The 26,637-nt window shown below is 45.7% G+C and overlaps 1 protein-coding gene across 2 annotated transcripts in view; it reads left to right on the forward strand.

Annotated features, from left to right (window-relative positions):
- Positions 1-25,218, forward strand: part of LOC119169043 (uncharacterized) — a 50,381-nt gene extending 25,163 nt beyond the window's left edge. The window contains exons 4-6 of one of the 2 annotated variants that reach the window (XM_075890836.1): positions 18,266-18,366; positions 19,108-19,152; positions 19,764-25,218. In XM_075890836.1, coding sequence (XP_075746951.1) covers positions 18,266-18,366; positions 19,108-19,152; positions 19,764-19,823 — 206 coding nt within the window. In that variant the 3' untranslated portion in view covers positions 19,824-25,218. The remainder of the gene's footprint in view (positions 1-18,265; positions 18,367-19,107; positions 19,153-19,763) is intronic. The other variant, XM_075890835.1, reaches the window with a different exon arrangement.
- The last annotated feature ends 1,419 nt before the right edge of the window (positions 25,219-26,637 follow it).

The following is a 26,637-nucleotide window of genomic DNA, read 5'->3' on the forward strand; positions in this document are numbered from 1 at the left end:
CTACAGTTAAAGTCTTCCTTCATTGTGAACAGGGTGGCTTCTGCATTCCTGGCCTCCGGATGTTTTATCCGCCTTTGAAGCTCCCCACTCCCTTTGAACCTTGGTTATCATTGGCGTTCTCATAAGGAAATGCAGAGAGTGCACACCAGCGGGCCAAATGTATTGAAAAGCAGTATAACACTGTAAACTTCTATTTATCATCCCAAAATGTAAAAAATTACTTTATGTCACTTGCTAAGCTAGTACCCCACAACAACACGAAACACACACGAAATGTTGTATGGAAGGTACCTTGGTTTCGGGACAACTACAGCCGGCAATCACTAACTTGTAATATTCTAACCATACTCAACTGGTGTAAACACATAGCCAGATTAAGTAAAAAACATCTGCGCAACTGCTTCTGATCTTTATAATAACTCATTACCCTGCATTCTTGTACGAAGTGTCATGTTTACATTTTATGTATATGTGTGATGTATGCTGAACTGTATGTATGATGCTTTAGATACGAATGCTATGTAAAAAACACTTGGTGATATGTGTCATATATGTGCTATTGCCATGTAAGAGACCCTGGGCCTTTGTCAAGCTGCTGTGACAGCCTTTTGCCCAAGTGTACCTTGAGATTGTTTTTCTGGTAAATAAATTGATATTGATATTGAAGTTCAACGAAACCTCAAGGGACCAAAAAAATGTGTTTCATTTAAGAGGAGTTTCGTTGACTTAGAGATAAACTGAGGTACAATATTCAAGTACGAAACGAATCATAGAGGCAGTTGTTCCGTTAAAGCAGCAACTTTGTTGAACTCTTTTGTTACCATGCCTATTCAAATCAATCACGAGTGATCAACGTTTTGGATCGTGGATTTTGGCATGTTGAAATTATTGCTTGTGCACCTAGCACTTCCTAGTGCAGTCTACACCCATTATCACGGGTCCGGTAATGACTGACTTCCGGTTACAGAGGATTACATCTGTAGGTTTGTTTGGTTTGGTCACTATGTATTTTGAATGCCATCGAATCTGCTCATAACGGACCCTGCTATAGGGACTATTGGCTACAACAGACTAAACTTAGGCTGGAGATTGTTTGGACTGAGCGTATAAAGTGAACTTATGCCGGACAGACACCCGATATGTTTTTTTTTTCCCCTTAGCTGGAAAACAATGAGCATGTCTGGCAACATTGTCGGCATCAAACAGGTCTTTCGTGCGACTGAGCTAATGGTCCGTTCGATACGCCTGCACCACCTAAACCAGTTCACTAGGTGCTGCAGCTTGCCATTCGTTCCAGCAGTGGAGCATTGAAAGCCTCTGAACCCTGCCATTCATTTCAAAAGGTGCAGAAGGGGTGCTGCACTGGTTCACGATTTTCCTGCACTTTCTATGCTCACAGTGCTGGCTTAGTGCAGCTGCGCATGCAGCTGAGGAGATGATGCAGCACTTAGGCGTAGGTGCCATACCTGCCTTTACAAATGCGGTGCGTTTTGCCAAGATGCTTGCTCTTCAAACTGTCCACATGTGCAGTTTGCCACCGGTCAGTGTTAGTGAACGGTTTAAATTAACGAACAGAAATAAGGCCTACACATTATCGGCACATCATCATTTGTTTCGGGTGTTGTGCTATGCCTGCACAGCTGAACTCATGCTGCACAATTTCTGAACTTCATGTGCACTTTCGAGAATCGGTTCCGATTGGTGCAGGTGAATTGAATGTACCTCGAGCCAATCCTGTGACATTCACAAGCGGCTTGCTGCATCTATTTTTTTGTGTGTGTTTGTGCGACCAGTGACGATGCTCAGGTGCGAGCTTGCGTGTAATGACTGGACACAAGAGCAAGCAAATTTTACTGTCGGATAAACTCAATATAATTACCGCTGTCAATAATGGCAAAAAACAGACAGACATTGCAAGAAGAATGGGCCTGTCTAAGCAGACAGTAAACTTCACCCTGAAGAACAAGAACATGGCCGAAAAACGTGACTACAGCGAGATATAAGATAGGCGCCTTCGAATGTGCAAAGCGGCGCACCCGCACGTCGAGTCTGCCCTTCCTTCTGATGTGGCTACAGGATGCGCGTGCTCGTGGAATTCCAGTTAACGGACTTTTGCTTAGGAGCAGAGCTGAACAAATCGCTGTGATTTTGGTACGTTATCTTCAGCGAGAGCTCGCTAATTTGGTTTAAGGCACGGCATGGTGTTAGGCTCACCGAAAAAAACGTCGACTGACTGAGAAAAAAATGTCGACTGTCTAGGCCCGGACGTTTGGTTTTATTGTTTTGGGCGTGCAGTGAAATATGTGATGAATTTGAGGTTTTCCGTCCTCATATAATCCTAAATTGCTGCGTGCTCCAATAGCGTGTCCTTGACTTCCTTTAGTACCGGGTGACGCCACCTTGAGCGTCGACTATGACCTTCATCCTGTCAGGCAGAGACCTGTAAAGGGCTTCTGCAAAGGATGAGTCACACTTAAGGTGCTCCCACTTCTTATTGACTACAGGCATTAGTAGATTTGACAATGAAGATTTAGTTGAAACAGTTCATTCCCCCACACATTTTCTATAATATTCAAATCAGGATACTGTGAGGGCCACATGACGACAGCCACTGCGAGCTGAGCTAGCAGGTGATCAACCTCTTTGGCAGTGTGCACCAACGTGACCGGTGATATGTTGAAGGGAAACGATATTTAGGATATGGATGTATTTGTCTGCTGTGAGGGCCCCTGTATGCACACGAGGGGTCCGAGGCATCACGCGTAATGCATCCCCAAACGCCCCCCACAGTTTTGCCACTTGTTGCGCATACTCGGGCCTGAGCCTACAGTAGTGACAAACACAACGAAAAACAAATCTTGTAGAAGATTTTATAGCGTAGCGCTCAGGTCTTGTAATGCCAATCATGTTAATAATGAAAGGAACTACGAGACAAAACAGCAAACCGAAGATTACTATTAAGACAAAAATGCTATGGTTTGTTCACTTAGATTTAGCTGTATTCTAAAGAACCCCAGGTCCAAACTTCCGGAGCCCTCCACATTGGCGTCCCTCGTAATTGTATCGTGAATATGGGACGTTAACCACCAGACAATATTTAGATTAATTCAAAATCAAGGGTTTTATTCTCAGATTATTATATCTGGGGTAAGCATGTTTTCCAACCGACGCATGTGGCACATTGGGCGTATGACATGTAACGTATTATTTTTGAAAGAGTTCCGATCCCGGCGCTTCTGTGAGACTTGTATACTTTGTTTTTGACTTTGGTGCGTTAAGAATGAAATATACACATTGCTTTACTGTGGCAGTTGTGGTGAGGCTAGAAACTGGAGAAAACATTCAATCTGGGCACCAGACAAGAGTCCGCTTATCCCAGTTGACCACGTATACGCACTCATCGCTGAAGACCACTCGGCTCCAGTCGTCAGCAGACCAGGCTTCATGCTGATGGGCAAATGAGAGGCTGCCGGTTTGATTTGTTTACGTTTGTCAGTAGCGGCTTTTGCACTGCCATCTTGCTCTTTGGTCTTGCTTTAACCAGCCACCGCTTCTCAGTTGTTTTTGAAGCTGTCAGTTGAAAGCACTGGCGTATTTCACTAGCTGAAGCTTGAAGGTTATCAGCAACTTACGCAAAGATATCCATGTCTTCTGCAGTTGTCACTTGTGGCCTTGCTTTCCTAGGGGCATTCTTGATCCTATTTTCATGTCCAATGGCCTAAATAATTCTATTTACAGTCTTAAGTGATCTTTTTATGATGGCAGTGACAGCACGCTAACTGTATTCTTTGGTGTACAGCTCGACTTTTCGAAGCATTTCACCCTGAGGTACTCTAGCCATGACGCAGCTGCGCCAAAAATGCAATCAGCGAAAAAATGCACCCCCATCTGTAGAATTCCGTGAAAGCGATAACGAAGCCTATCCTTTACGTAGCCTAGTGTGAGTGCTTACCAAAAATGTAGTCGTTAGCCTTCCAAGCGCTGTTCGAACCAGCCAGCCGCTTTTGATAACAGGCAGAAATGGATGGTCGATGCAGCGAGCATAGGAAGCTTGTCGCTAGCGCGCGCCGAGCGTAGCACAGGGACGTAGCAGGCGACACGGGCAAGTACCGCCCTTGCGATTCTGTGTATGCTCCGCAATTACAATTATCGCCAGCAGTTAGTGCCTCGGGGACCGCCAGTTGTGCACTCACTTGTTTCCCCTAACAGTGGACCATACTGTACACACTTTCCGGAGAAAAGTGTGGCAGCGAAAAGTGCTCTAAAGAGCGCTTATCTCTTCTTTTCTGCTGTAACATGAACGGCTTCCAGTGCGTGAAACTTCTGGTGATCGGAAAGTCCAAGTGGCCTCATGCCTAAGGTCACATGCAAAGCCTCTCTTTTGACTGGGAGGCTAATATAAATGCATGATGAAAGATTTGTTCGATGCTTGGCTGCTCGAATTCAGCAGGAAGATGGAGAAAGAGAAAAGTGCTTCTTTTTCTAGACAACTGTTTGTCTCGCATGCAACCCTCATCACTTGAGGCTACAAAGCTGGCGCACTTTTCGCCTTATGCGACGTCGGCACTGCAGCCAATCGACCAAGGTGTGGTGTATTCCATTGAGGTTGCGTACCGGACCAGCCTTATCCTGCGCCTGCTGTTTGACATGCAGGCAAAGGGGGAAACGAAAATTGACGTCAAGTTTCCTGTGGAAATTCTTCCGGCAGATGGGGCACAGCTGAAAAGCAATGTTACTCGGAACTGCTTTAGGAAGGCAGGCTTTTGCTGGGTGAATGACATACCAGCGTTGCACCTCAAGATCCTTGTGTGTTAAGTCAGTGTGTTACCCCAAATCCAAGAAACTTTCTGGGTTTTGACAATGCCATCATCGACAACAAACAACTGTCAGACGACGAGATTGTAGCATTCGTTAACAACGCTTCTGAACGGCTATCAAAAGACGACAGCGGTGAGGAGGCTGAAGCTTCTGTTCAGCTTTTTTCGACCCAGGCCACAAACTACATTAAGGCCCTGAAAGGATATTTTCTGAAGCAGCAAGGTGATTGCCCTGCAGAAGTTCTACTGCTCTCTGAAACGCAGCATAAGGTGGCCGTGACTTCTTTGGCAGGAGCTAAGCAGGCCCTCATCACGCATTATTTTGTTAAATAAAAAGTCATGTCCAGTGAAATTTATTTGCTCACATGCACCTTTCTCGTGCAATGAAAAAAAGGTAGGAACTGCCTCAAGCAGTGTACTGAAGAACCCTTAAGTGTATTAACTGCCGCTGCCGTCGGTGTCAAACTTTTTTCTTTAATTTCATCGCTATAATTCGTCAGATTATTTTTAATCAGCCGTTCTATCGACAAGAATGCTATTATTAAAAAAGGGTTTCAATAAGATTTCGATACGATCTTGACCACACGATCGCCAACCCCCCCCCCCCCTCTTCTTTAGATACTGCATACTCAAGATACAGCAGACATTTTTTCCCAGATTATGAGGGTCCGTCGTGACGGGCGTAGACTGCAGTTTGTCCATCCACTCAACTTTCAGAACCAGATTAATACCCCTGTCACACGGGCACTTAAATGTCTTTTAAGTAAGCGGTCTTTTTCCGAAAAGGAGTTCCTGACAGCAGACACACGGCACAGAGCGAACTCCTTTTCAGAAGCGGTCTTTTTCGTAAGCGGAGTTCGTCGATCTCTTTTACGGCTCCAAATGAGTAGCCTCGAAACCAGTGGGCGCCAGCAATTTTCGAGTGGTGGGAAAAAAAGAGCGAACGCTTATTTTTCTGTCACCAAAACTCTTTGTAAAAATAAATTTCATATCCTGCAGAAGGTGTAATGAACTCTTTTAATGGTTTTTTTTTCTACTCTCGTAAGCAGCTACAATGCGTCGGCAATATCACGTGGTGACGCTCGTTCTCGCGCCGTGCCATTTTGCAGAAGCGAGGAAAGTGTGGCAGTCGTGTGTTTGCCGTCATTCATGTGGTCCGAGTCTGAGCGTCTATGGCCAACTCCGCAGATCAAGCAGCCGGCGCCCCATGGAAAAGGCAGCGTCTGCAATGGTCGGAAGCAGACACGTTATCCTCTCCTTGGCGGCTTTTGCAGCGTCTGCCTCGCTTTCCAGAGCGAGAAGGCAGGCCGTGAGGCTTGCGATCCTCGCTTTTCCTCCCCGTACGGTCGCCCATAACGTGTCGAGAGCAGTCGAGAGCAGCGAAAAACAAATACGGTAAATAAAAGCCCAGTGGTGCCAGATGGACTTGTGCACGTCGCTAGTTATGGGAATGCTTCCTTAACTAGTGCAACAAACTTTCATATTGGTGTTTCTTGATCTCTTATTCCTAAATTTATTTGAAGAAACGAGTAGTGCAACAAGTCTTTAATTTGTACATTGTGATACATCGTTTAATTTTCATTGTTTCTCTTTTAACTGCCAGCGCCACGCTTCCGCTAGCGTCTTCGAACGAAAATGCTAAAAGGAGATCGTTGCTGCCGTGTGTCTGCGCCGCAAACACCTCTTTGTTAAAAGTCTTTCAACTTCGTAAAATACCGCTTACTTAAAAGACTTTTTGCACGCCCGTGTGACACAGGTATCAGTTTGCCTGTTTTGGCAACATAGTGATTTTTGACAGAGCTTTGCGCGATCTAATTTGCATGTGTTCTTGGGCAAATGCACTTGGCTGGTGAACTTGATAGAAGTGCATGCTCCTCGTGGTTGTGCTACAGTAATATCACAGTTCTCTAATCAAAAGGACCTTTGCAAGTCCAATGTCAAATTAAGGTGTCAGCTACGCAATCCGACAGTGTTGAGCAGTAATAATTGCAAGAAATTTATGCCAGCTATTTATTAGAGAGCTGTTGCTAGGAGTAAGAAAAAATTTATTCTATAAAAGAATGTTTTCAAATGTGCCCAGCATGTATAAAGTATGGAGGTGGCTTTCTCAGTCAGTTTCTAGCAGCTTTCGTTTCACTTGTATTGTTATATCAAACACAGGGCAGCATCTAGTGTCACTAGTTGCTCCCATGGCAGCGGGGTCATGAGCACATGGATACGAACCTGTGCTGCGAAAAACGCATGCCACTTGAAACAGTCTTGTAACTGCACCTGCATTGATTGGGGACGAGCCTAAAGTTTAAGGATGACAGTACCTCAGCTTCAATTTCTATGGTAATGATGTTTTGCATCAGCCTTGAGACATGAGCAGCTATTAATGGGTTTGTTTTAATTACGGTGTCAAGTTGTCTTCCTCACCCCAAGTGTGTAGCTGCTGACCTTTGTGTACAATCTTATAGCTACTATGATTACGTACGAGGTCCACACTCACTGAGGCGCGGTGGGCTGGCGCAGTGTGCTGATGCCGTAGGCCACCGGAGCGCATCTTCACCCTTACTACAGTGCAGCGCTAAACGTTGTAGCATTGTGCATAATATATTGTTTTGTTTTTGATATGATGTATAAAAATGCTAAGAAAGATGCTTTCATGCATATAGTAGAATGTTAAGCTATGCGGAGTGAGGTGCATCATCAAAAGAGGTGGCACTAGAGGAAATAGTGAAGTTCGTTGGACATTTTAATTTTAACGGTATTTATCACATCACGGGTATACATCTATATTAGAACACCTGTAGGCTCTTATCGCAAAAAAAATTAATACCAAGAAAAGTGGAGTTCTTTTCTGTTTGACGAAAAACCAACCAATGCTTCACCACATGGCATGAGTAATGAAGAAGCACCTTCGTTCCTATTTTATCTTTCTATTTGAGTGGAAACATTTTTCACAACATTTAATGTTTTTTTTTAATGTTTCTGGGTCATATATTTTCAAAATATATAATCTGATTATTCTTTGTTTTATTTATTTTTATATGTATAATGTATTTATTGCACTGGTTGCTAGCTGGCAATCAAATATTACACTTTTTGCAGTTTCATTCATTCCAAAATATTTCTTCTGTTCTACATTCGTAGAAAAAGCATCTCATTGTGCACAATTTGGTGTGTTGCAATTCGTGCTCAAGTATTTTTCGAAGTGGCAAAAATGATCTTCCCGAGACATAGGAAGAATATCCATTTTCGGGCATTGACAAAAGAATCAAGGGAGCTTCATTTAATAGTAGTGTACTGTAATTGCTTAGTGGAATCTCTTTTCAAAAGGAAACTGCCGTACGAATGAATGTGCTCGTTGATATTGTTGAGCTTAGAGCTTGAATTACCGCACTTCTTTATGTGGTCTGAATAATCAATGAAGTGAGTAGTTGTGTATGCCATACTGAGTTTTTTCTGGCAAATTTCAAATACATTTTCATTGTTAGTTTCAGCCATTTTGACTATCCTCAAGACATCTGCATTAGGAATACGTAGGTTGTGGAAGCACATTGTAGCAGAGACAATATCTAAAAGAATTGGCAGTGTTATAACACTGCAAAAACTAGGCGAAATACAGAAAAATAAAAAAAATGTTGAAACTCTGAATCATAATGACAGTTTGGTTCAGAAAACAATTGATCTGTGTTTGATGCAGTATTTCCTTTAGCGATTAAAAATGCACTGGCACATAAAGTTGTAAATTTGTCATGACCTATGGCCGTAATTAAATACTTCGAGTGAGTTAACAGCCTAATTGGGTTAGGGCAGATCTCTGTGGTACATGTGCTAATAAAGCCTGCAGAATAAATAATCAAGGGAGAGTTGACTGACACTACTAAAAATGTACTCCCCCAACCTGCAGATGCGGCATGTTGTATAAAAATTTGGACTGTAACCTGAAATGGTGCAGAAAACGAAAGTAATGCACATAAGGGTAATAAGGGTAATGGTTACAGCACTTTCATACCTGTTAATAAGCAGGCTGCAAACTACTCAACAAGGAAATATATTGTCACGGGGTCGGGAGGTGGCCGAAGACAGGATACTTTGTGTTGGGATTTGACAGTTTATTTGGGCGAACCTGTGCCCGGCAAACGGAAAGTCCGATTACAGTAGCAGTCTTGCACGGATAGCAGTGAATGGAGCATCGGCCGTCGATCAACTACTCACAAGCGGCGAAGTGCGTCGGCATTTATACTCTCGCCATCGAATGTTCTAGCGTTATCGCTGGTGGTGGCATAGGTTCCAAAATAATCTGTACAGTTTCCAGAGTGGGCATGATTTTATCAAAATGATCTGCTAAAGTCCCGAAGCTTCTCGAAAACTGCACGCGCATTTTGCGCTGAGAATTGTATAGTGTTTTGGGGCGAAAACAAAACTTGGAAATGGAACGTGGCATTGCCCCCTTCTGAAAAAGGCATCGTCCCAGTGCTTTAACTAAAGATGAAGGTACAACAATAATGCAAGAAAGTACAATGAATAAATTAAAATATAATAATAATACAAAAAAACACTTTCAGTTTGTTAACGCGCATGAAACGGCTTGAGGCGCGCGACATGGACGACTTCAGGTCGCGATCGGCGTTGTTGAGAGTTTATGATGCCATTGGACACAACCTCGTAATCAAGCGGGCCGAGACGTCGAACCACTCTGTACGGTCCGAAGTACCGTCGCTGAAGCTTTTCATGTAGTCCGTGTTGGCGTATCGGCGTCCACACTCAAACACGTTCACCGGGCTGGTATTCCACGAAGCGTCGTCGAAGAATGTAATGGCGGCTGTCGGTCGTCTGTTGATTCTTGATACGGAGACGTGCGAGTTGTCGGGCTTCTTCGGCGCGTTGAAGGTACTCACTCACATCGAGGTTTTCTTGGTCGGTGATGTTGGGTAACATGGCATCGAGCGTCGTTGCCGGGCTCCTTCCATAGACCAATTTGTATGGAGATGTCTGCGTCGTCTCCTGCACCGCCGTGTTGTATGCGAAGGTCAAGTATGGAAGAATGGCGTCCCACGTCTTGTGTTCGACATCGACGTGCATTGCCAGCATGTCGGCGATCGTCTTGTTTAGCCGCTCGTTGAGGCTGTTGGTCTGTGGGTGGTACGCTGTCGTCCGGCGGTGGTTTGTCTGGCTGTATGCCAAGATCGCTTGAGTTAGGTCAGCAGTAAATGCCGTTCCTCTGTCGGTGATAAGGACCTCTGGGGCGCCGTGACGTAGGACGATATTTTCGACGAAGAACTTGGCTACCTCGGATGCACTGCCTTTTGGCAGGGCTTTTGTCTCGACGTAGTGGGTGAGGTAGTCGGTAGCTACCACGATCCATTTGTTTCTGAAACCCGAGGTCGGGAACGGCCCCAGTAGGTCCATACTAATCTGCTGGAAAGGTTGGTGAGGTGGTTCAATTGGCTGCAGAAGTCCCGCCAGCCTTGTCGGTGATGTCTTGCATCGTTGACAGTCCCGGCATGTCCTCACATAACGAGTGACGTCGGTGGTAAGACGTGGCCAATAGTACCTTTCTTGTATCCTCGTGAGCGTGCGAGGAACACCGAGGTGCCCTGCTGTCGGATCGTCGTGCAGTGCCTGCAGGAGTTCTGGTCGCAGAGCTGAAGGCACCACAAGGAGGTACTTGGCTCGAAGCGGTGAAAAGTTTTTCTTTTGGAGAAGACCGTTTCGCAGGAAGAACAGCGCAAGTGCGCGCTTGAATACCTTCAGGACTTCGGCAGTCCTGCCTTCGAGGTATTCTATTAGGGCCTTAAGTTCCAGGTCGGCCCGCTGTCGTTCAGCGAAGTCGTCGATAGTTATCTTTCCCAAGAAGTAGTCGTCATCCGGGTCGTCGGGTGGTGGTTGGTCGACAGGCGCACGAGTGAGACAGTCGGCGTCGGAGTGTTTCTTGCCGGACTTGTAAACGACGGTAATGTCATATTTTTGAAGTCTCAGGCTTTATCGTGCGAGGCGACCTGAAGGGTCCTTCAAGGTGGCTAGCCAACACAAGGCGTGGTGATCGCTCACAACTTTGAAGGGCCTGCCGTAGAGATTGGGGCGAAATTTCGACGTAGCTCAGATTATGGCGAGGAACTCCTTTTCTGTTGTGGAATGATTGGCTTCTGCTTTGGATAGCTATCGGCTGGCGTAACTAATAACCCTTTCAAGTCTGTCAGCCGTCTGCACAAGAACGGCGCCAAGACCTACGCTGCTTGCATCAGTGTGTATTTCTGTCTCGGCGAATTCGGCGGAATGAGCAAGTAACGGAGGCCTCTGGAGGCGATGTTTAAGCTCCTGGAAAGCGCGTTCTTGCGGTGTTTTCCACTTGAACTCCACGTCGGCTTTGGTAAGGTTAGTGAGTAGATTTAGGATGCGGGTGAAGTTTTTCACGAACCGCCTATAATAGGCGCACAGGCCCAGTAATCGGCACACCGCCTTCTTGTCAGTGGGCGGTGGGAAGTCAGCGATGGCGGCTGTTTTCCGTGGATCAGGACGGACTCCAGAATTGGTAATCACACGCCCCAGAAACAAGAGCTCTTTGTACGCAAATCTGCACTTTTCTGGCTTCAGTGTGAATCCGGACGTCTTGATGGCTTGAAGTACAACTTCAAGGCGCCGAAGATGCTCGTCGAAACTCGAGGAAAATACGACGATGTCGTTCAAGTACACAAGGCAAGTCTGCCACTTCAATCTTGCCAGTACTGTACCCATAACGCGTTGAAAAGTTGCAGGCGCTGAGCAAAGGCTGAAGGGCATCACCTCAAACTCGAAGAGGCCGTCTGGTGTTATAAACGCCGTCTTCTCACAGTCTCTTTCGTCGACTTCGATTTGCCAATAGCCAGTCTTGAGGTTCATTGACGAAAAGTACTTGACGTTATGGAGCCGATCAAGTGCGTCATCTATTCGTGGGAGAGGATACACGTCCTTTCTTGTGATTTTGTTCAGGCGGCGATAATCAACACATAAACATAGGGTCCCATCCTTTTTCTTCACTAACACCACGGGGAACGCCCATGAACTCTTGGACGGCTGGATGATGTCATCCCGCAGCATTTAATCAACTTGTCTCTTCATGGCCTCACGTTCTTGCGTCGAAACCCTGTACGGACTCTGACGGAGTGGTCTGGCATTTTCTTTGGTTATGATGCGATGTTTCGTGATTGGGGTCTGCCGAATTTTTGATGATGCTAAAAAGCAATCTTCGTATTGCAAGAGTAGGGCCTTGAGTTGTTCTTGCTTATAGTTCGGAAGTCCGGGATTGACGTCGAAAGCTGTGGGAGGGGCTTGGTTCCTTTGAATAGGTCCCGCAGAATCGGCGAGGGCGAAAGCACTGGTGGCGTCCACAATTTCTTCGATGTATGCGACCGTTGTTCCTTTTTTCACATGTTTGTACTCATTGCTGAAATTTATGAGCATAACCGTTGCTTTGTCTTCCCACAGCTCTGCAATTCCTCTTGCGACGCAAATATTTCGGGTGACCAACAGATGCTGACTGTCTTCAACAACGCCTTCCAAGTCAGGTGATTTAGGGGCGCTGACTGAAAAAAAAATGACGCTGGAGCGAGGCGGAATGGTGACTTCTTCTTCGAGCACATTCAAGGCATGGTTTCCTGACGGCGTGCGCGGCGGTAGTGCTTCTTCCGTGGATAACGTTATCGACCTTGTTCTTAGGTTGATGACAGCACCATGGAGGCATAAGAAGCCCATACCAAGGATGACATCTCTCGAGCAACGCTGTAGGACTACGAAGTCTGTGGGATAAATACGGCTGTTAATGGTGACTCCCGCTGTGCAGATTCCTGCAAGCGTTACGAGATGGCCTACGGCTGTGCGGATTTCAGGGCCTTCCCAAGCTGTCCTAACTTTCTTTAACTTCGCTGCGAACGACCCACTGATGACGGAATAGTTGGCTCTAGTATCGACGAGAGCGGTCACACTGTGGCCGTCAATAAGAACGTCGAGGTCGCTAGTTCGCCGTTTCGCATTACAGTTATGGCGTGGCGTCGGGTCACAGCTGCGTCGGCTTGTTTCGTTGCTTCCATGTTGCGTCGTCAGGCGACCTTCGATAAGTGAGCTTTTGCCGTCAGGGCTTTGCCTGGTTGGCGTTGTGTTCGGAAAGCTCCGTCGCGGTGTCGGCGTCATCGGAGGATCTTCGGTAGTTCGTCGCACAGCAACCGCACCTCCATCTGTTGCTGCCCTTAGTTTACCTGATACGGGCTAGGAGACCGGCCCCGTGTTGGGCCAGAGTACTGCCGGGGGTTTCCCTGATACGGGCTAGGAGACCGGCCCCGTGTTGGGCCAGAGTACTGCCGGGGGTGCGGTGACATGCGGCGGCTGGGCGACGATGAACGGGAAGGACTTCGTGTTGTCCATTGAGTTCCTGCCAGGTAGTCGGCGATGTCACGTGGCCGTTCTCCTGGCTGCAGGCGCGGTGCATTGACGGCGAAGCCACGCAGTCCCATCTGTCGATACTGGCAACGGCGGTATGTGTGCCCGGCCTCGCTGCAGTGGTAGCAGAGCGGCCGGTTGTCAGGTGCACGCCAAACGCCCGTTTTCCTCGGCTCACTGCGCTGGCCCTCTGGTGAACGGTAGGACGTCGGTGGGGGTGGTGGAGGAGGTGGCGTCTAGGGACGGAGGTGCGACAGGGCGGTGTTTTGGCGTAGACGGGGAGGAGCGTTGTCGCTCACTGCAGTGGCGTAGCTCATAGTTTCTGGCTCGGGCAGCGGTGTTTGGGGAATTCAAAGCGATTGCCGAACTTCTCGCACAATGTCGGCGATCGAATCTACTTTAGGCTGCCCTGAAGGCAACAGCTTGCGCAGCGCTTCCCGCTTGATCGCTCGGATCGTTTTACGTAGGTCTTCGGAGTCACTGGCTTGAGCAGCAGTGCATTCTGGAGTCAGGCGACGATTATACTGTCTGGTACGCATGTTGAGGGTTTTTTCGATGGTGGTCGCCTCGGATACAAATTCTTGGACAGTGTTCAGTGGATTTCTCATTAGTCCCGCGAAGAGCTCCTGTTTGACCCCTCGGATGAGGAAACAAACTTTCTTCTCCTCAGCCATGTCTGGGTCAGCGTGACGGAATAGGCGGGTTATCTCCTCTGTGAAATTTCCAACCTTTTCGTTTGGTACCTGAACCCGGGTCTCTAGTAGAGCAGCGGCCCTCTCTTTGCGAGCGAAGCTCGCGATTGTTCGCAGGAATGCGCCGCAGAAGACATTCGACGTTCGAAGCGTGCACTCCCGATTCTCGAGCCAGGTCCTTGCGCTGTCTTCCAGGTAGAAGTACACACGACGGAGCTTTTCTTCGTTGTCCCAGTGGTTGAGGGTGGCCACACGGTCGTATGTTTCTAGCCAGGTTTTTGGGTCTTCAAACGATGAGCCATGGAACGTTGGTGGTTCCCTGGGTTGATGAATGACGATTGCGGGCTGGGACGCTCCGGTTGTAATTGTCGCTGCAGTTGAGGTCATGGCCTTGGTCTTCCGCGCCTTGTCTTGTAGAGGCCCATACTCCGGTGGGAGACCTTGCTGTCGGCGGCTTGTTCACTGCTCTTGGTTGGCGTCGGTGTCTTTTCCGCGACGTGGGCTGGTTTCACGGCTTGACGGGGGCGTCCGATACATGAACGAAGCAGCACCTCCACCAGATGTCACGGGGTCGTGACGTGGCCGAAGATGGGATACTTTGTGTTGGGATATAACAGTTTATTTGGGCGAACCTGTGCCCGGCAAATGGAAAATCCGATTACAGTAGCCGTCTTGCACGGATAGCAGTGAACGGAGCGCCGGCCGTCGATCAACTACTGACAAGCAGCAAAGTGCGTCGACATTTATACTCTTGCCATCGAATGTTCTAGCTTTATCGCTGGCGGTGACGTAGGTTCCAGAATAATCTGTACAGTTCGCAGAGTGGGCGTGATCTTATCGAAATGATCTACTAAAGTCCAGAAGCTTCTTGAAAACTGCAAGCGCGTTTTGCGCTGAGAATTGTGTAGTGTTTTGGGGCGATAACAAAACTTGAAAATGGAACGTGGCAATATGTTGTATGGGAATCGCCGGATTGTAGCCTAACTGGATGCCCAAGCATCCCCGGTAGGTGTGTTTACTTGTGTGTTTACCTCTGTGTTAGCCTCGATACTGTAAGCGAAAGAGCGGTGCCTAGAGCTTGAAGTGGTCCAACCACACCAAGCTTCACTTGCCGGAGCCCTACGCGGAGGAGGTTTGCCCTGACCCTCGGGAGCAGACATGGGGGCCATCATGAGAGTGCACAGCATAGCTGCGAGGAACTTTTTCTCGACCGGCATGTGAAAGGTCGCCATTGCCAGCTGCGACGTGATCGTGGTCTTCCTTTTATTGTGAACGTCCGCATGCGGGAGCCTTTGCTCCCCGCGTCCCGGGAGCAGACGTTGTACTGTTGTTTATGCTGCTGCCAAAGGCAATGAAGTGTTTGTCTACTGCTAGGATGAAACAGTGTCTGTTTTGCCGCGCCGCGCTAAACACTTTGTTAGATGAGGATGCGCAGAGCGGTGCTCTACACGTGAGCAGGTGACAGAGACGCGGCCCCAGGGTTGCCATTGAACAGGTTTTTTAAAGGAGCCAGAATTGAGGCTAAATGTAGCAAAAAGTAGCCGCGCCATATAATCTTAGTGCCAAATCTGTAGCCAAATAGAACACGTGATATTATGAATAGAGTTTATTTTATTTTTAAACAATGAATAGTATTTTAAATCAGCACGCAGTAAAGAGCACAAAATTCGTTCCTTTCTGCTTCGCCTACAAGCCAAGGCACATTGGAATAAAAGAAATAGACTATTTAATGATTAGTCTGTGTACACATTGCTTATCTGGGATAGGTCAAGTTCTTTCCAGAGTATTTTAGCACATTCTATCTAACAACTCACTAGGAACGACAAAGGTTGACGCAGTTTTTCCTTGAAGTCGTCAACTAAACTTGATTCGTAGAGTCTCCACGAGCATGTTCAGCTTCATTTTGTTGCGGATATCAGTTTTGGTCACGTTTGCACAAGAGAATATGCGATCGGCATTGTCATTAGAAACTGAAAGTGTCAAAATTCTTAGTGCACCCTGCGTCAAGTGCGGGAAAGAGCATTCACCAAAAGTGTGCTTGTTGATACTGCTACGTTCCAAAATGTCAAAGATGATGTGTGATCAAGTGCAACACAAATTTTCTGAAGCTGCTGTATTTCTGACTTCACCTCGATCGAGCAACATTTGAAAAAAATGCAGTGGCAGCTTCAGTATGCTTTTGTCGTTCTTCGTGCTGCTGTCTATGTCATGCCGATTGATGGCATGCAGCCTTCGTAGTGCAAAGGAGGCATTTGAAAGCTGCTGCTCTAGTTCTATCGTTATTTGCTGCAAGAACGGAAAGCAGCGCTCTCTCACCACCTCTTGGTGTTCTACAAGGGCTAGTGAAAGCTCTTCTTTCAAGACATCATCTAAGTTCGCTACCTCTGGTTGCAGAAATGTGGACTTTACCTTCACCAGGTCTAGTGATAGCAGGCTCGCTGTTAAGTTGTGCCTTAAAACTGATGGGTGCAAAATTCATCGCAGAACTTCCAAATGTAAGTTTAAAACTCTTGAAAGACAACCAGTGGGTCGGCTGAATTTGTCTGGAACATTTTGTTCACCCGTCTTATGCTATGTAGGACTGGGGCAAGAAACACAAGCTAGCATGATTCCTTCTCTCTCCATACATCTCTTGCAATATGTGCACGTTGTAGCTACAGTCTTCTGCCTTTTAAAAAAACTGTTTGAGTGCTTGGTACTGCGCCGAAATTCTTTTAATCCAGTCAGCAATAGCAAGCCATCTTGTCTATGAAAGAGATTGAAGTTTTGACAGCAGCTCTGCACTTTTATCGTCCACTGACAGACTGGCATTCTCTCTTTAAACACCTTGCTGACAGCTGCTGTGTGCAAAAAAGTTGTACATTTCTCTTATCGAGTGCTCGACAGCACAGGGAATTGTTTCCATCAATTTGGACGCCACAAGGTCCAGGCTGTGGCAAGCGCATTTTACCAAGACCAATTTCTTGTCCTCAGGAAGATAACTGAAGAGGGAGGGAATTGTGGTTACCACTTATGGAATTCGCCTTATCGGTACAGAGTCCAAGACAGTTCTTGGCTGGCAGACTGTGCTTGTCTGAAGTCTTCATTACGGTATCATGAAGTGTTTGCGCTGTTTCGTCAGACAGCTCTACGAGATCAGGCAGCGTGGTTGCAATCTTGTTTTCTGCTCAATTCAGAAATCGCACCACAATGCACAGTTGCTTTGTCCTAAATATATCAGTTGATTCATCTACTATGAGCGAGTAACTGACGCCTTTCAGTTCTTTCCTCACGCTCTGCATAAAATGTGTGAGGAAAAAAACAATTATAATTATAGCAGTGCACTTCGTTCCGTGCAGCTCAAGATCCTTGGAATTCAGAATGAAGAATCTCGCTGAGCTCATCTACAGCATTTATATACATGTGCACGGCAATGTACAAGGCAATCCTTGACTCTCGACGAGCCTTTTCATAGTTTGTTGACCAGAAGCGACTAGAAGCTGTGCCCCGCCGCGGCGGTATAGTGGCTAAGGTACTCGGCTGCTGACCCGCAAGTAGTGGGATCAAATCCCGGCTGCAACGGCTGCATTTTCGATGGAGGCAAAAATGCTGAGGCCCTTTTGCTCAGATTTGGGTGCACGTTAAAGAACCCCAGGTGGTTGAAATTTCCGGAGCCCTCCACCACGGCATCTCTCATAATCATATGTTGGTTTTGGGATGTTAAACCCCACATATCAATCAATCATCAAATTGACTAGAAGCTTCAGCAATTATCTTTGCGTACTTAAGATCACTGCAGACTCATGATATTTTTTGGTTTCCGCGTGCTTGAGCAGATTACTGTAGGGGGGGTTGAATGTTGCAATTGCAGTAGGCGGCTGTTCTATTGTCACAAGGTGAAGGCTAGCCTGTAACACATGGTTTTAAAAAATCCTATGAAGCCCGCCGCTAAAAGAAAGGCCTGAAGTATCATTTTTATTCAGCCTACCGCTCAGTTTCTTGTCCTTTCTCCATTATTCTCGGAACGTGCGCTTCGTGCTGGCGTGTTTTTCCACGACAGATGGTAGTCTTCACATGCTGCAAGTGCAAAGCAGAAATTCTGCTGGTTACACAAGTGTTTTCGTGCCGATATCGTGCTTCTCATGTCCTAGCGATACGCCGTGCTACACTGCCCACATGGCTGTGCCTTAGCGCATGACTTAGGGGCGCGACAAAGAAAGTACGTTACATGTGCGTTGTGTTCATCAGGTGGCGTACAGCATCAGTAGTGAGTGTCTTTAGCAGTGTCGCGAGCGTATAATAGCCTGAGCGTGCTAGCCACGCATGGGTGGCCTACATGCCAACATGCCCGTGACCTCCTCCCTCTGTTTTTTTCAGCTGTTCCATGCATAGGGATCTCGTACGCCCGTCAACCCACTTGCCTGAGGGATCCACCTACGCGCATGAGCCAAAATGGCAGCAAAGCTTCGAATCAATGGGTCTGTCTTTATGCTTGCTTGCTGTTTTGTTTGCAACAAATATTTAGAAATTGGCTAGTAAATGCGCCTAAATAAAAGTCCAAAGTAGCCAGAAAGTAGTCAAAGAGCCAGCCTAAAATTTTCATTGCCAGACGGGGTAGTTAAGTAGCCAATTTGGCAAGACGTAGCCATCTATGGCAACTCTGCGCGGCCCTGTGGCTCGCTAAGCCTGAACACGCTATGATCTCTTGTTAGGGTGAGTAGCGAGCTCACCACAAGGTTAGGGGTCTTGCTGCGATAACACTAGCAAGCAACGGCATTTCCACAATGCCTGGTCCAGCCCAGAGCTGACAGTTCCATGTGCCCAAATTTGTTTGTCCTAATAATGACCCCTGTAAAGTTGATTCGAGTACTTTATTTCAAAGTAGCACCTTTAAATTAGAAAACTTGCATTAATTTTTTGGAAAAATAAGCGTTAGTTCTATTTCTCTAGTGGTCCACTAAATTTTGTAGCAGTCTCAAACTTCAACTTTTGAGCAACCAAAAGTACACTTTAATAATTTGCTTTGAGTTTGAAACGAAAAATTTCAGGCAGTGAATTCTGATGAAAGGTTTCACTAGTCACAAACCCTTGTTGCCAGGCACTGACTTACACGTTAATCACATAAAATTCTACACATAAGTAACGTCTCATTGTTAAACTAACATTTTTATACTATTTCTCATACCTGAACAATTTGAAATCGATTATTTGATTTACAGGAGTCTCCAGGAGTGAATATGTGCCATATTTCGCACCATGTCCTGGTGAGTCTGAGTGGCTGTCGCCGAAAAGCGTCACACCACTGTTTTTCGCCTTCACATCATCAAGCAGTGATGTCTGCAACTTTTGCCACATGTAAATTATGCCTGAATTCAGCTCAAGTGAAGCCACATTACATATGCCTGCTTGTGTAGGCAGTGGTAAATAAATCATCACAGTACACTATTTGATCTGTTTCCCATGAGCCAGACATACGGCAAACTACAGCAGTGCAACTTTACGAGAAATGTCGGTAAAGAAGCAGCAACGCAAGAATTCTAACTCAGTTTCCTTGTTGCATTGCATTGATGCATACACAGAGGTGCCATCTGTACGTTATCAGCCACAAATTGGCAGTCACATTTGGATGGACGGGAAATGCCAAAGGGCCGTGTACTATGCGAGGTCAGCACACGTTAAAAAACACCAGGTGGTTGATAGTGCAGGAGCGTACCACTATGGCATCTCTTATAATCATATTGCAGTTTTGGGATGTAAAACATGAGATATTCTTGTCAGCCTCAAATGCAGTCTAAAAGGCATTTTATTGAGTTTTCAGGCTGGTAGAATTGCTGAAATAGAAAATGTTGCAAAAGGTGATATGGTTATCTTGCAGGTTTTCTTTGCCAACAAGAAACATCATAGGTTCTGGCCACTTTGCCAAAGATATGTATAGCATGGACAACACTGTTAGCGACACCTGAAAATGCCGAGCCTAACCAGAGGACCACAAACATAGTATTGCAGCCACTCACTCGCATATGTTGTTTGAAAAGAACAGTGATGTGACACTAAAACAATGAACACAAGCAGCCTTTCTGCATTGTGGATGTATACGTGTGTTGCATATAACAAAGGAAGGGTACATACTGTTTGGAAAATGCACTGTACATCTGCCTCATTCATAACTATAGGGTTGTCAGATAAAGTATATGCATTCATCATGCTTTCTGCCCCTCCTCCTCAACTTTTGCTTGATGCAGCGATAACATACAGAGTGCAGACAGACTGTTGTCTTAAATTGTTGAACGAAGGGTTGTCATTACATGCCGCATTCTCCTGAATGGATGCTCAGAACAACGCATATTTCGCACTAAATGTAAAGGCCAGTTGCAGAGCGTGACTGATGACAGGCGTGATACTGTCACTACAGATTCATTAGATCTACATCGAAGTTAATTTTTGTCGATGTTCAATGCTAAAGCTTCGTTTTGCAGTTGAAGTCAATTGGAAATAATTTTTAAATGGCTTACATTGCTTTTTAAAATTTTCCTCTGAAGTAAAGCGAATGGAGTTGCTTTCCGAACGATGCATTTGCTAAGGATTACAGTAAGATGTCTCAGGGCATACAGATCAAATGAATAAACAAGGTTAGCTACCCCCTTGTTTTTTATAATGCACTAGTGCAGAGGGAGAGGATTGTGCATGTGCATTGTTATACAGAAAGACTCTTGATGATCGAAAAGTCGTGCATTTACCTTGTGATAATGAAGTTCAGTACTGAAGTCCGGGGTTACCTTTGCCTCCAGGGCATTCAGGTCCACCGAGTTGGGCACCAGTCTAGCAACGAATTGCCGCACGCGGTCAAGTCATAGTTTGACCTCGGGAGGCGAAGTTCACTGTAGTCTGGCGGCACTGTCGTTGCCTTCCCTTGGTCCCTTCTATTAGAAATGCCAGCTACCTGCTGGGTGGTAACAATTCCTCGCAGTGGCAGGTGCCCACACCAGGTTCTGATGCAGCTTTGGTGGTGCAAATCTGCGCTCTCACAACACTCGCAAAGCTTCTCTTGCGCTGTTGGTCAACCTTGGCTTGATAGAGCGGACGATACAGATTTCGTCTCCACTGTCAACAGCGCCCGACGGACACTTTTTGAACTCTGCAGTCAGGAACGGAATGATGCGGGAGGTTCACATGTCTGCTGCCCATCTACTTTCCTCCCGAAGCGATGCATTGTTGGAAAGGGGAGGAAGAGGGAATGCGCCCCACCATAGAGTAAAGTGTGTTTCCCAAATGGGATCCTGGTAAGAAGTGGGAGATCCCACTCATTCTGGGAATTATTGTCATGCAAAGCAGTAGGCAAGTAATGACCTATATAGCATTTTTTGCTTGTTCGAGTCGAGCAATATGAGTTCGACCAACTTCTTGGTGCATTTCGAGAAATGTGTAGCATGTTGTGGCCACGTCCATAGTGAGGAGTATTATTTTGGAGGTGAAGGAACCACTTGCTGAAGGCCTTTTTTGCTGCCTAAAATAAACACTTTTCCCAAATAGTTGGGAAATGGGTGTATATGAGAGAACAAATATTTTGAAATGTAAGAGGATCATATGACCATTATACAACGCTCATCAGAGAGGAGATTGTTGGACAAGTCGGGTGCCAAAGCTTCATGGTCCACAAAAACAAAGTTGGGAACAAATTATAATTTCTGATGTCCTGGTGATATGTTGCAAGACAACCAAGTCTCAAAGTCTCTTGGTAACTGTGTTTGCAAATGTTACACTGGTGATTCCGTAGGCACAAGATCACATTGTTTCAGTGAAACGCCGTTTGGCAGCAGATAGCACAAAGGCAACGCTTCAATTACCCTGTTTGATAAACTTTCTTTGAACTTGTGCATGCTGTCAAGTTTCTTGAAGTGTGCATAAAATAGGCAGGCGGACATTGGCATAGGTGCAGCTTCTTGTTGAAGATATCTTCATTCAGCATCCTGCTTGCTTCCTAGTTGTCTGGGGCTCCTCCACCGTGAAGGAAGTTCATTGCATGATAGGTCGTTTATACACACTGCAATTGCAACCATAAACCTTCACAAAGTAATAGTTGCTGGGGCTTATGGATTTTGAGATGAAGCCACATATGCCAAATATAGGCTAGATTTCTCTAGGGCCTTATCTCTAGTTCATGGGCTTCCATGTGAAAAGGGCTAAGGGTAATTCAAACTGTTTGGAAACTTCACAGGCATTTGTCAGCAGACAGCATACTGGCAAAAATTTGCAAAGTAGAAGATTTAGTGGCTTCAAAGTGAACATTTTGCACCAAAGTGATGGGATTAATATGAAAAATACAAAGGTTCATTCTGCTGTGCTGTAGTAATGTCACCTCACATTTGTTGCTCTGGTGCAGTCTGGGGCAGCTACAGTGTTCTCAGTATTGTTTTAAGTGCAAAGCACGTTAGGGGCTCGGCTTGTTACCCATCAATCTTTATGGTGCATCATCACACTCTCAGTGAAATGCTCAGTACAGGCTTTAATAAGGCTAGCAGTGCTCGAACCCAGGGTAAAGTGAATGAACAATGTCTAAAATAATATAATAAATAAAAATAACCTAAAAGTAATTGCAAATATTATCTGAAATAATAAAATGTTTTTTAAAACATGGGGCTGACTTCGGCGAGGCACAAGAGGGGGCGCCATCACCTCGCAGAGCTAGTCTAAGCCTCCTCCTCCTCCACACCACCTATTCACGATGCTGTGTTACTATATGACCACATCAGATGAGAGAGACAGCCTGATGGAATTCACTGCAGACGATGCATAGCTCAACTGCCATAACGTGTAGAAAATCAATGAAGCTGTGGCTTTATTGACAACACTGTGGCTGCTGGCTTTGCACAAGCTGATGGCCTCACTAATCTGGCACTGCAATGACAGCTACAGCGGAACACGTGCCAATGCTTCTTTCTTCAGAGACAAGCATAAGCACAGTAGGGATACTGCACTGAAATCTGCACAGCTGTCTGGTTCATTTGCATCATTTAGTGTGTGTGGTGTCACTTTACACATCACAATTTACCAAATGTGCAGGTGAGTGCGCGCTTCAAATATTTAAGCCATGGCTTGATATTGCATTGTATTTAGATGCTGTACTCAGTGACGCTGATAGAACATTGGGTATGTGATTGACAGAAGTCTCTAAACCATCATCATTTTGCTTTGTGATTTTCTTCGGGCAGTATTCATCACTGCTACGACAGATAGGCAAGTTGCAATTGCGCTGACAGGGTTATATTAATTTGCTCCCAAATATCAACCTCTTATGAAAATACAATGCTGGGAATTGAAAAATAGAGAGGATGACATCGAATTGCTTTGTGGCTACAAAATCTTGTGAATCGTTTATATTTTTATCCATTTAGTATGCAGTGCTATTGTAAGTGATATTGTGCAAGATCCACACACAAAAAAAATCATGCAATGGGAATAAGCACGTGTAATTATTCAGCAAGGGTTTAATTGTCAAAGCCAGTTTTGTTGCATGAGAGCACTGGTACGCTGAGAAGGTTCCACAATTTAATTTTGTGCAGCCTATACGAAAATAGGCGCTGTCATGTACCTTCGGATATCGTGTGACGACTCGATTCATTTTCTCACCCACCGCGGACCGCAACTTCCTGACTTTAGCGCATTGTAAGCACTCTAGCGCGTTGTAAGCGCAAAGTAACAAAAGGATGAAATAGGAGGACAGAAGTCTTGTGTCATACCAATTTGTTCTTGTGTTACTCTGTTTTGCACATTGTTTCAGCATTGTGATGTTATAATGTAGCTTATGTTTTCTTTAAGTACTGCTTTTTTAAATGGGGAATAAAGTGCCCACCTATGCTGTCTCAACTTGTCTTTCTGCAACACATGCAGCTGCCCAAATTACCAGTCGACATGCAACATCTAATAATACTTGCCGTTGACTTCCATGCTCCACCCTGGCTGAAGCGATATCAGTAGGGCTGCCACAGCTGGCGTGTATGAGCTGACAGGTGTCACATGGCCAGCATGGTCACTGTCGAAGGAATTCGTGAGCCATGTGGCCATGTGTGATGCTACCACTCCAACCCTCTCAAGTTCCTCACTCATGGAGCTTTGAGCAGACATGCCACCTCCTGATGAAGAGCAAAATAAGTGTATCAATCATCATGATAACAGCACCTTTTGTCCTACGTTTCCAGTTGCCATGCTGTTTTAAAGATGTCAAAAACAAGTGTGTGTTGCAGGGCGAGTGACATTCATAGCCTTCCGCACGATTGCAAACATAGAAAGGTATTGTATATGTCCTGTATGCATTGCAATGTTTTACTTTGTGCTAGTATTTCAAAGTACTAACAACTCTACATTTTAATGCTACAACATTACTCGATTCCAATTGGCTAAACACCACATACACAATGACTCGAAGCAACTGATGGCATCACTAACTATAATAAACCTCATGCCACTCATTTAAAACTGTTGCAAAATATTTTAGTGGGTGTAATTTGTCAATTTAATTATTTGCTGCATGCACTGAAACTGCTCTTTCTGATTAAGTCTCCAAACAGGGATGCATCAAAGTAAAAATGTGCAAGGGCAAGACCTGGTAATACTTCGAAATATAAGGCTGAGCTTTTCCTAATACAGCAGGCGACAAGTACACACATGTAACTTTGAGATGTAGACGTTCGTACTTACGTAAAACATACATAAAAAGATCATTTAGTGCGCGTTCATTTGCAACAATAGAAACGGCTCCATTTCTACATTCGATTGGCAACATTTTTTTCTCATACGGAACACACTACAGAAAAATGAAATAACAACTCACCTGTCTTGAACAGTTCCCGCGTGTCGTCAGCCTTTGTACGGCGCCACTTCTCTTTTAGAATATCCCAGCACTTCTTTATCTGTTTCGCCATAGGGGGATACACATTTTGTTGGCTGTTGAAGGAAGTCGTGAGCTGTTCCCATGTTTCTGGCTTTTGCTGTAAAGACACGGCGTCTGTCTTCTTTTTTTCCAGCACCGCATGGTATTTGCTGACGAGATCGGTCAAGACACCGCGTTCTTCGTCGGTGAAGTTCATCTTGGTGCACCGTTCTATTGTTCAATTTAGCAAAAAAATATGGTTAGCGCTCAAACAATTAAATAATCAAGGGAGAAAATAATCCCGTGTCGACGGGTGTTGAACAAATGGGGCCAGATGACAAACATGTTTTTCACCAAACGCAAACATTGTCTTAGCATAAAATTTAGGTTGTTGTACATGGGGGTGCTTTCGAGCGTACTGTTGTTGGTTTTTAGCAATAAAACTTATTTATTACTGCTTGAAGTAATTATTTTGTCGCAAAAAGTTACCTACCCTCGCACCCAGGGCATAAACTTGTCAACTTAAGGCTACTTTACATAAGACGCACTTAGACAGGATAAGATATGTTTCCGAAACTCACCTTCTCCATTCCGTATACGTATTCTTTACTCGTCCTTTTGTAAGTACCCTAACCGCGATATGTTAAGGTCGGTTCCTGAATACCGCATTTAATCCCGGCTCCTTATCCCATTTTCTTGTGAGCTACTGCTGAGATGTTGCACTGAGCTGCAGACAGTTGCGGGGCTCACTTTGCTCTTTTCTCCTATTTTAAAACCAACGCGCGCTACACAGGTCGGTGATCGAACCTCAATATGCTCAACGCATGTGGTAGCGGACTGGGTCAGAGATTTACATACATTCGCACTATTAAGGGAATTTTCTTGGCCCATTCATGCTCCCATATCAGGTTTTCGAGGTATTCATGCGGGTATCGATCCATGGCGCTCAAAATCCAATTGCGTCTGCACGACGTTGGTGTTGTTGGTGTCTGCTTAATCTAAGCAGCTGCCTTTAATCGGGTGACGATTTCATTGTATGACTACTGATTTTTCGAGTATGATTAATAGCTTCTCGCTCTGCGAGCTGTATGGCACGCAAGGAGTTGGTGAAAGTTCAGACGGTCAACAGACAGAGCTCGACAAAAAAAAATACACCCAAAAATAGGACTCACCATGTTTTCCAGTGCTGCACAGAGCCATAGTGAAAGACCCTTTCAAAGGTCGTACTCGCACAGGATGAGAAAAATAGCCAGCACAGCGTGCACTTTACAAAATACATGACAAAAGAGAGAAAAAAACATGTTTTTGGGCGGCGGGCACACTGGTCGTCCCTGTCAGCGGAGTAGGTGGCGTCAGAGTAGCGTTGAATTGTGGCGCTTTATTGGTTAGGTGCAACGCCTAATGTAGGCATCTGCTTGAAACATGTATGCTCTCAGAAATTTTTATATAAATTTATAATGCTCAACAGGTGCTTTTTTTAAGGTCGCGCTCTGTGTGACTCCTTTCTTCATCCGTACGCTGACATTCCTTGGCTGCAGGAATGGCTGCGTTAGCGGACAAGACTGCTGCACTCACCGCTCCCTCACCCCCTATTCTTCCAAAAACTCACCTGTCTGGTTAGTCAAGGATCGGAGGTGACGGGCTGTGATCGGGGGGGGGGGGGGGGGGGGAAACAAGGGATAAAAGGAGCTGCCAGGGGAGCGAGTGACATCTTTTGCTACAAGAAGCTGGCCGGCTTTACACCAGCCCTGCTGTTGTAGGACCCACTAAGGTCACGTTTGCGGTATGCGCGTCTCCTTCCTATCTGACAACGACACCTGTATAAAGTCTTTGTGCGCTTGGTCTAGCGTGAAGGCGTCTTTCTCGGGAGACATCGAAGATG

This window comes from Rhipicephalus microplus, chromosome 3 (assembly GCF_043290135.1).
Source record: "Rhipicephalus microplus isolate Deutch F79 chromosome 3, USDA_Rmic, whole genome shotgun sequence".
Classification (NCBI taxonomy): Eukaryota; Metazoa; Arthropoda; class Arachnida; order Ixodida; family Ixodidae; genus Rhipicephalus; species Rhipicephalus microplus.